Source organism: Hyposmocoma kahamanoa, unplaced genomic scaffold (assembly GCF_003589595.1).
Source record: "Hyposmocoma kahamanoa isolate Upper Pololo Valley unplaced genomic scaffold, ASM358959v1 64, whole genome shotgun sequence".
Lineage (NCBI taxonomy): Eukaryota > Metazoa > Arthropoda > Insecta > Lepidoptera > Cosmopterigidae > Hyposmocoma > Hyposmocoma kahamanoa.
In genome coordinates this window covers 3,083,781-3,095,219 of record NW_020653852.1, presented here as the reverse complement: position 1 = coordinate 3,095,219, position 11,439 = coordinate 3,083,781, and the positions used below count along the sequence as shown (strand labels likewise).

General features: G+C 35.6%; 1 protein-coding gene across 4 annotated transcripts in view; it reads right to left on the bottom strand.

Annotated features, from left to right (window-relative positions):
- LOC113230643 (ion transport peptide-like) overlaps nucleotides 1-11,439 on the bottom strand; it is a 123,267-nt gene that overhangs the window by 48,874 nt on the left and 62,954 nt on the right. The window contains exon 1 of one of the 4 annotated variants that reach the window (XM_026464647.1): nucleotides 10,696-10,798. The exons of 2 other annotated variants lie outside the window; for them this stretch is intronic. Coding sequence is in view for 1 of the 2 variants with exons in the window: in XM_026464646.1 (XP_026320431.1) it covers nucleotides 10,609-10,635 (27 nt within the window). In the remaining variant the exon portion in view is untranslated. Of the gene's footprint in view, nucleotides 1-10,608; nucleotides 10,644-10,695; nucleotides 10,799-11,439 lie in introns of those variants that run through there. One more of the 4 variants, XM_026464646.1, reaches the window with a different exon arrangement.

Below are 11,439 nucleotides of genomic sequence, written 5' to 3'. Positions count from 1 at the left end.
ATTTTAGTCATTCGAATTAATTCGATGTCACATTACGATGGGATAATAGGTGATCTGATGATTTTGCATATTGGCGGTCACCTGTGAATTGTTTTTTTTTATTGCATAAAGTATGCGACAAATTAGCACCTGGGAGGATTCAACATTAAAAAGTTACGGCAGAATAGAAATAAGACCCCTGTACAACATTTAGAAGTATCATGTACCCTATGATTTTTAATAGTTTTCGCATGTTTTCGTAGCATCAGAATTGGGCCGAACAAGCTGTGCGCCTGGTGGTAAACGACACGCCTATTCATAACAGGCTCACGCAAAGATCTTAGGGTCCCTGAGACATGCACCAGCACCTTTACCCTTCCAAACCGGAACGCTGTAATGCTCACGTTAAAATTGAAGACTACGTGTTCGATAAAGATACATGGAAAGACGACATGGCTCTAGATTCCACACAAATTTGATTCAAAGAGTTAAAGTTTCTTGCTCGTTCTTCTCAGGGAAGTCAGAATAGTGAACGAGCATACCTTAAATGTGACGTTTTCAAGTGTAAAAATTTTACCTATGGAATCATTGACTTACAATTATATGGACGTCGGGTCCGCGCTAAAAAGTGTCCGCACTTGTAAGGCGCTAAAATCGTATACAGAGCGCCAAACTCCGCTTTAGTCTTCATTTGTTCGACTGACAGCGCGATACTGCGATGACATTACAATTTAAATTTCGAATAAGTTGACTTGTGACATTTTTTTCGTGGTTTTTGTATTAGACCCGTCGTCCATTTATTTGTAAGTCAATGTATGGAATAAATGCTTTTTTGACTTTGATTTTGGCGGTAGAAATAGGTAAGGTAAGGCAGTACTTTCTTGGACGAATTCTTCTGCTACTAAAAATTGTATATATTTCGTCGTAAAATACTTAACAGATTTCTATACTTAATAGTGGCATGTGCAATACTTTGTTATTAGCACGAGCTACCACTAAGTATGACTATTTATTTGTCCACTATTAATCACAGATCTTGTCTTTATGAAAGAGTTCGTTCAGGGAAGTACTGACACTGTATCTATTTCTACCGTCAAATAATATTGTGAGCGTTACTGTTTTCCGGTTTTGCAGGGTGCTGGCAACGCTACAGGCACATGGAACTCGACTAATCGTTGAGGGTGGTGCAATTACACGTAACAAGCTTTGGATTATGTCAATTATATTTAATAAATTCGATTTTTTGAGAGACATAGAATTGTTAAGTAAATTCACATTGAAGAAAAACTTCAAACTTATACTTCTTGAAAGCATGTAAATTTGGTAAATTCTATACTGGTTTTGTTAAATGTACTCGTACTAGGTACGAGTATACTATAGTTTTGTGATTGTGCGTGCAACCTCGCCAACAAACCGCTGTCGCAGTTTGGTGAGAAATTGTATTATGTTCTCTTGTATGCCTTGTTTGTATGAAATAAATAAATAAAATGAGATTCGGTAATTTTATGGCCAAATTAAATCTTAAGTGATTTACGGGAATCTATTGTTGGAAGTCCGTAAACAACATAAATTAATGCTTACTGTGCGAAAATAAAAGTAATAACGTTAAATCCTGTAAAAGTTGGTTTACTGCAGATACGCGCCTTTTACCAATGCTACACGCACGTATTTGCACCATCCCCGACATCATGTCTCAGGATGACGAGTGTGGAGGCAGTGCCCCTCCGATCTTTGCAATTTAAAGCTCTGAGTGGAACCTCAACCAGTTAGATGACTCAGTGGCCTCCAGACACACGATTAATTCGTCTCGTTGTTTGAAGTTATAAAAAAATTATAATCAGAATGTCTTAGTCACTTTGAATTATAGCGAGTTGATGATATTAATAAATATATTACTTCTCCGAAGTGTATTTACAAATGAACGAAGGAAGAAATGTTTCGCAGTGTGTTTTCTACGTAATAGCGTAACAATTTTCGATAGCGAAATGATCAAGTTAGGTAGTTATAAAAAAATATAATTTTCTTTATTTCTTAATGCTTCCTGGGAGTAAAGTGACCGGCAACCGGCAATATTAAGTACTGTAACAACTATAACCTCAACCCGCCAATAGTTCCATCGCGCCACCGCTAGATGGCATTAGTTGTACTCTGAAACGCGCTATCGTTTTGTTAACTCCAATAGTATATGTAATCTCATATGTTTTGAATTATTGATACTACCACTACAGCATTGATACGGCACTGAACGGCACTCAAGTTGTTGAGACGATTCGGTCCTATTACTGCTATTCTAAGGTTTTGGCACTGAACTGTGTGCTTTCACGCTAGTGAGACATACGTCTGGGTCCCTGGCCGCATACCTTTTTGTTTCGTCGTGTATTTAATATACGCCTTGTGCACTTTCCGTCTGCGTCTCAATTTCTACGCACCCCCTCCGCTCTCCAGCGCTACAGTACTGATTATTATTTTATTTTAATTATACCAATTATGAATTTATATTACTATTTTTTTTCAAATTTTTATTTTTTACAGTTACTAATTTTTTTTTAAATATTTTATAATGTACATAATTCTCACGTGATACTAACATATGCACGCTACATTCACCTCACAATGTTTTTGTTTTTGATGCACCGCAACGCGCTACCCTCGCAGGTGGTGGCTGAAAATCAGTGCCTTGCTCTTGAGCAAATTTTGCACTGAGCCACGACCTATTTGGCTTGCTTTAGCACACACAAGCTGTTGATGATTAGGTTAGTATTATGTTTTTACGCTTTTTTTTCGTTTTAATTTTGATTTATGTGTGTCTCTTTTAATCAATTTACTTTATTATAATATTGTGTGTGTGATGCAAGACAATAAACGTTTTATCTATCTATCTATCTAACCGTAAGGTAGTAAATTTTATTTAATTAGGAAATAAACTATATTTTAATTTCCCATTAACTACATAAATATGTGACTATTAAACTGATGTAGTTAAAAATGGATTAGATAAGATTTTATCTAAAACGCAAAATTGCTTTTTAATAATACTGAAAGTGTAAAGGCCATTTGACCGTTATAACATAATAATATAATATAATTTCTGCACTAAATACAAATATTACACTGGCAGTAGAGCTCCTTGTGGAAGAGTTCGTCGAGGGCAGTTCCTATATCTGCCGCCAAGTAGTAATTTGAGCGTTATTGCGTTTCGGTTTGGAAGGGTAAGGGTGCTCCCGCAATTACAGGCACATGGGACTTGTCAACGGGCGGACGAGCGCAGTGACAGTGCCCCTAAGATCTTTGAGATTCAAAGGTCTGAGTGGCACTGCAACTGTTATGGATAGGCGTGTCGCTTACCATCAGGCGTATGACTTGTTCATCCCGCCATTTGGTACTATATATATAAAAAAACTACATAAAGATCTTAGTAATTTTAATACATTTTACACATTTTGTAATAGTAATGACGTAGCCTGGAGTTCCACCCAGTGGATATTCCAGAAATTCGTACGAAGCGTCAAGCTATGGGCCTTTAACATTTTTACCTTGGGCCTTTTCAAGGCGAAAGTGAATAGGCATAATTTATGGTCCATCGTCGACCTCATCGTCACTTTCCGTCAGGTGAGTTGGAGGTTAAATGCGCAATTATGCTATCATAAAAAAAAGTACCAGTCACCAGGTCCTCCAACATAGTAATGATACATACAAACTTATGGCATTACTAAGCAGATTATATGAGAAAAAGATAAAAAAAATGAAAAAATAATTTACATTATTCATTGTCGCTTTAGAGTGAAAAAACCTCCCATATGCGTTTTCACATAATTAATTTTAACTGATTTTTGTTGAAGAAAATGTTATTAGCTTCTTTATCAAACACGTTATTAAAGTATAATAAGTACCTGAAGGAAATACACTTTAACAAATTAAAATGCTAAACTGCAAACATTATTGCGTTTACTACATTTCACACCACATTTTTACCTTCGTCCTGAAAAATTACATAGAAATCACATACGAGATATTTACTCTGACGACTATATACAATTTCAACTTTATAGTATACATTATTGTTACTCCCGTTGTCAGTCCCGTTAAAAAAACTCCAAAAAAGATTCTAAAAAAAAGACGAAACAGTTTTAATGCTAATTGCGAGTAACAAAAAAAAACAGATAATATCCCCTTACCGGCTTAATAACAAATAGTTTTAAGTTAGAACATGAGTAAAACGGCAGCGAACAAGAGTTTTTTTGTCCAACATTTCTGACAAGTCAACCGCGCGCCGCCGACGTCAAGCGATTTAATAGTAAGCTGTGTTCCATTTCGGAAATACCCATACAGTTAGTCACTTTCAACGTCACGTGGTAAGGGTCGATTCCCGGAAAGGTTACAGACCTCTCAGGGGGTCCCTACGTGTGATGCAATATTTGTAATACTGACTGTATAGGGTTTTGTCAACGATCCCAAAATAATCGGAGTCGTCGAAATGATGCAACAGAGTCGATTTAGTAGCGATGCAATTACAACGGAGTTGTTAATCGTTGCTGTTATATTCAATACTTTTTTTTATCTTCTACAATGGTGTTCAAGGGTGTTACATAGTAAAATATCATATTATCATAAACTCTTCAAATTAGAAGGGAGGAGAGGATGAGAAGAAGGCTGTTTACATTGTTATTTTGGGTTAGAATCTTTCGACCAGTAATCAATTAATATAATAAAAACCTTTTGTTTAATCGTAATAAATCATTTCATTTATATTTTAATACTTTATCATTTGTTTCGTTTTTTAATAGATCAGGTAATTTGTTATACATTTTTGTGGACATGATGTATGTCTTTACAAGCACGCGCGACTTAGGCAGCGTCGCAAATGGGACATAGCCGCTTTTTTAATTTATTTCTCATTTCTTTTAAACTATTGTATTTAATTTAGTAATATTTATATTATAATTATTAGTACAAAGATAGAGCACTCAGATTCCGCCGGATTCGAACCGACATCTTCTAGCATACCGTGGCAGACGCTATACCAATTAAGCCACGGAACGAACCAGCGGACCTCACGAATTTTTCTATGTGCTTGTTGTCGTGTCTTTGTATTTGGTTTTACAACGACTTTTTCTTCTTAATCTTAAGTATTTCGTCACCCAGTTAGATACCTTTACAGCTACCAGTCCTGGCTGCAGATTACGCTATTCATTGTATTTAATTTTTTATTGAATTGATACTCAATTATTTTTATGTGAAATTACTCCACTAGTTTGTTATAATTATTAATACAAATCGAATCCGGCCGGATCGAAGGAATTTTTTCTGAATGTTCGATCTTTGTATTAATAATTAGGTATAACAAACTAGTGGTGTAACTTCACATAAAAAATAATTGAATATCAAATAATAAAAAAATTAAATATTTAAATTCTTAAAATAAAATAATTTGTAAAGCGTTTGTAACTTAAATTTGAATGATCTTTGGTAAATAAAAAAATAAGATATTTAATTGAATAACTTTTGTAACTATAATGAAAAAATTGGGTGATTGCTAGTCCGGTCAGTCTATGGGACTTGCAAAGGGCCTGAAACGTTTGATTTAAAAAAAAAAATAAATTTAAAATTAAAGAAAAACAATTTAAACGTACGTCTATGCGATTCAAATCCGAAAAATAGTTTCATTTCTTCTATGTGACAATCGCGAAAACCTTAATACCTTGAATCGCGACACTTTGTTTTATGGTATTGGAGATTTACCCGCCATTTTGTCGCGATGAGCGTGTCTGCATCGACACGTTTGCATTGATACATTCGCACGTATTTAATGATTCAACATGAGATGATTTGGTAGTAGTTCCTTGTGAATGAGAAACCTCGCCTATTTCTGCCGCCAAGTAGAAATGTTCACATTACAGCGTTCCGGTTTTGAAGGGTGCTGGTAAAATTACAGGCACATGGGATTTGTTAACGTTTGTCTCAGAGCGGCGGCCCTGGTGGCTGTGCCTCTCAGATTTTTGCGATTTAAAGCTCTGAGTGGCACTGCAACTGTTATGTAGTCGCTTACAATAAGGCGCACGATTTGTTCATCCTGTTCATAGTATCTTAAAAAACAAACGAGCGTCTGCATCGATTCACGCGCGGTCGCGATACAATCGCGCGTTTGTCTCGCTGCTATAGGTCGCCGTGTGTAAATGCTCATAAATGTACGCAAGTTAAGTACAGCACATTCATTAAATTTATTTATTTTTGTCAAACAGTTTTTCTTCCAGATAGTACAGTAACGCCCTTGGTATAAGTTTCATTTTGATTTTAAAATGCAACATTGAGTTCTTATCAATGACGAAGTTCCCGGAATTACCGCCCCATGGGTTACTTGTTACTAGGAATGATGCAATATTTATTTTGTTGACAGAATGCGCCTACTTATCTGTGAAATACTTTGATGTGTGTAATCGTTGATGTCTTTTGTATTGAAAAAACGCCTACTGTCAGTTGGCGATTGAATTCAAAATTTAGTAGGTATTTATTAGCAAAAGTACTTAATAAAATCAATGTTGCGTGAACCTCGTCAGGTTAGATAGCTAAAAACTTAAAAATAGGAAAAATGCAATATAATAATAAAAAAGGCTTTGTGATTTGCTACACATTATTTGTTTTTTAACGTGTTTAGGGCTGCCCCTTCTGTAGCGCATCATGAATGTATGTACTTATGGATTGTTTTTACGTCACAATGCGTAAAAGATGCGCATCCCTAGTACACAGGGTGCTTGTCAACTCCAACAGTCCGTGATCGCCTAAAGAATGAACGCAAATTATATTGGCCTCAGTAGAACTCCCTTTGAAAGAGTTCGTCCTGGGAACTACTGCCACGTTACCTATTTCTGCCGCCAAGCAGTAATGTCAGCGTCACTGGGTTCCGGTTTTGAAGGGTGCTGGTAAAATTACAGGCACATGGGACTTGTCAATTTATGTGTCAGGATGACGGGCGCAGTGACAGTGCCCCTCAGATCTTAGCGATTTAAAGCTCTGCTCTGAGGAGACTGCAACTGTTACGGACAGGCGTGTAGCTTACCATCAGGCGCACGACTTGTTCGTCCCATCACTTGATATTATGAAAAAAAAAAACTAATTCTGTAATCGTGTAAATAAAGGGGGCAGGAAATTTAAGGTAGGTCCCGGGCGGCATAAATAGACGCTAAGCCACGGTGTTAGGAAACAGATAAGTAGTTAGAGTGACCTAAAATTTTTGTACAATCATCGTTATCACTTGTCAAATGTTATCTGACATTGATAAAGAGTTGTTTCCTCTGAACATTGACTAAACTGACACACCTTTCTGACGTATAAATCGTCCAGTTTAGTCGATTAATGGCGGATAATCTTTATTAACAGACTAACTTTTTCACGAGGAGCTCTACTACTATGTTCTGAAAATTCACATCAAAATATGGGAGTTGTCTGTCGTATTTATTACTAATTTTTTAACAAAAAAGACAAGTAAAAAGAGTTTTCGAATAACAAGCCTAATCGGGGTAAAAATAATTATGATAAAAATTTTACACTCTAACGTTGCTATAATTCGGTGAGAAGCATTATGTATTGAGTACACTATAGCAATAGTAAAATTGAAAGTTTTTTTACATAAGTAATTTAGCAAAAACCATTTAGGTTTTTGCTTTTTGCTTGCAGTAACCGTATTACGTTTAAAAATATCAAAAACTAAAAACAGTTTTAGGCAATTCTGAGGTTAGTTTTCTGAACCTAATTCCGGTGGCAATTATTATAATTTAAGTGTTCGAGTACATTATTATGAAATATTAAATCATAATTATTAATACAGAGATAGAACACTTTGAAAAAATACCTTCGTTTCGGCTAGATTCGAACCAACGTTTTCCAGCCAACCTTGCCAGACGCTATGCCAACTAAGTCACGGAACGAACTAGCGGAATTTCTATGTGCTTGTTGCAGATCGTTGTTTTTGGTTTTTAACGACTTTTTTGCCGTTGCGCCAAGTGTGAGAAATGTATTTCTTCAGTCAGCCAGTTTTTTTCCAAATGTTCGATCTTTGTATTAATTATAACATACTCGTGGTGAAAAATAATTGAATATTATGGTTATCAAACATCTTCACATTTAAAAAGCTTAAAAATTATATCATATCATATAATTATATCATATAATTATATCATATTATATTATATCATATTTCAGAATATTACACTCGAATATAAAAAATACTCCATGAGAATATTGAAACAATAAAAATTGCCACCAAATTTAGGCAAAAAAAAACTAACCCGAAAAATGCCCGTTAAGAGAAAAGTAACGGAAAATGATATTTATACCGAACCATAATCATCCTATCAGCCAGACGTCCACTGATGGACATAGGCCGTTACGAAAGATCGCCAAGACTTCACTATTCGTACGGAATATTTAAGATCAAATCTATATTACTTTTGTTAATCAATGAACTAACAGTTAATAGTCCTTAATTGTGTAACATAAGGCGAGGTTGCCAACTATAGGATAGATGTGACTACAGGCATAATTACCCAATGCATTGAACACCTGTTTGTTATCGTTTTTAAACGATAAACTAATATGCTAAGAAAAGCTATTTGGTTGTAACGTAGTACTATTAATTTTGTTAAGGAAACTTTGGCGTCTTGAAAAATATTTCAAAGCAAAATGACCGGAAGCCGTGGTAGCCTAATGGTTTGACCTACTGCCTCTCAAGCAGAGGCCGTGGGTTCGAATCCAGTCTCGTACCTCTGAATTTCTCGGAATTTATGTGCGAAATTTTATTTCAAATTAACCATGAGTTTTTCGATGAACGAAAACAGAATCGAAAAAGGTTCACAACCGTCGGAAAATGTGTGTAGTCCCCAACCCGCATTGGGGCAGCGTGACGGACTACGGCTTAAATCCTCGCCTCGAAGACCCGACAGTGGGATGTATAAACTTTTGCCCAATTTGGTTTTAAATCGTTTTCAACGTGCAGGTTTCGCAATGTCATCCTTTACCGTAACGAGAGAATATTAAACAATACTAATGTTAAGCACGTAACTTAGAAATTAAAGTTGCCGCCACAGGGATTAGAACGGTGAAAAGCTGCAGCAACCGTCTTCGCACTAAGTTTGGTGACTATGCATCGCCCCATTTGCATCAGCGAGATGAGTTTTTAGGTTTTAACGCGCATATTGGTTTTTTAAAAACGACGTTTCGGGATTTTTACAAGTCCGATGGTTACGGCGAACTTTGCGATTTCAGTTTTTTTTAATGTTAAGTTGGTGGTTCACTCGTGGACACCTCAACATCAAATCCTATGCGTTGTCAGCCTTTAATAGGCCTGTTGACATTATTTTCAAACCCAATATCATAGTGCAAAGGAAACTTAGTACTGCTTTTAAATTTACTTCAAAAAAGTCGAAGAAACTCTTTCCACAAGGAGCGCGGAGAAACTCTTTCAAAGTTACGGGACGGACAACTGCAGTGTTCTCAGAGCTTTAAATCATAAAGATCAGGGGCACAGTCACTGTGCCCGTCATTTAGAGAAGAGACATAAGTTGACAAGTTCCACGTGCCAGTAATTTCATCAGCACCTTTATAATGCTCTAATTACTGCTTGGCGGCAGAAATTGGTAAGATGGCAGTACTTCCTTCCTTCTTTTAGTAGAAGTAGAGTTCCTTGGGAAAGAATTCGTCCAAGGAATTACAGCCACCTTACCTATTTCTGCCGCCAAGCAGTATTGTGAGCAATACAGCGTTCCGATTTTGAAGCGTGACGGTGCTTGCTAGTGAAATTACATGCACTCAACCTCGTGTCTCAGGTTCCCTAACAATCACTAAAAATGTAAATACTCGAAAATTGATAATAAAGGTAATTAGTATCTTGAAAATGCTGTAGAACAAAAAAGTTCATATTCTTTCATATTTTTAATTATCATAATACGACCAATGAAGTCTGATTCTGCTTTTAAATTCTAAATCTAAAAAAAAAAATTAAAAAAATGGGGAATAATTGTTAAATAAATAAATATATTCTAATTAATGATAAATTGGTAAGGTAATAAAAGTTAAGAATCGTAACGTTGACTTGCGGAAAAACCAAAAGGAAGTATCGTATGCATCTTGACATTTCAAGGTCGGTTTATCGTATCGAAATCATTTTTTATTTCCTTTTTTGCGATTCGAAAAAGAACCGTTGAAAATTATTTACGTAAAACAAATAAAGACACAAATCCACGATAATCTTTTCAATATATTAATTATTGATTTAACTGCAAAATGCACTTTAATTTTAAAATAAGATATATTTTTTGCAATCGATGTAAGTGTAGAAATTATTAAAGTAAAAAAGTAAAATTTTTAAATTATGAAAGTTTTTATTGCAATTTTTATAGTTAAATGTGAACTACTCAAATTGCAGAAACTGAAATATTGAGAATTTTAATTTAAAAAATATACATTTATTTCATTCTAAAAGCAAATAAAGAACGCAACAATTAAAAATATCAGAGTTAACTTGGAATCGAGATTTTAAATTAGAATTTTTAAAATTTGTGTTCGATTTAATGAAAAAGAACGGAAAAGTGTTACATGCATATTGTAAAAGGAAAATTCTTTTTTAGAATCGCTTACTTCATATTCCGAGGCCACTCTGATCATTCACAAATCGTGACATCAAAAAGAGATAAATTTCGTCTGATGAAGATAAAATGTACTCACTTTTTCGAAAGACGAGCACAAACACTTTCACGAGTGTAACTTTGAGACGCGGATGGCGACCGTCCGGGCCAGCTTGCGAGCAGAGTTTGCGGCACTGAGGCTCATTCTGGTGGTATATAATGAGGCGACAATCGTTCTCATTGGTGGACTCGGACTACACGCCCGCTTGGTCGTCGACGTCACGAGTGAAAAGCTTGTTAGTCAAAAGCCGCGTATGGGGAGTTACGACTTTTTGACATTTTTGGTATGACACTTTTACGAGGTGGGAAGTTATACGTGTTCAGGAACACGTGCAGTGGTTTTAGAGGAGAGTCCGTTTTAGTTAGAGTACCTATGTATATATTACGCACACACTCATAGCCCCGCAATATAGACACCCTGCATCGTTTTGCAATTACAAATTACACTCAAATTCACGAGAGAAATAAATGTAAACCACACAAATATTATTATTAAACAAATATCGAACGCTTAGAAAAAAAATCATTACGATACGATCCGATTGACTTGAGTGTAGAAAAAACATTCATAGATTTCTCACAGATGGCGCTATTGCAAATAGTTGTTAAAAAACGAAACAAAGATCTGCAACAAACACGTGGAAACATTCGTTCTGTGGCTTAGTTAACATAGCGTCTGTCACGGTTTGCTGGGAGACGTTGGTTCGAATCCCACCGGATCGAAGTGGATTTTTTCCAAGTGTTCTATTTTTGTTATTAATAATCATAACAAACTAGTGGGGTC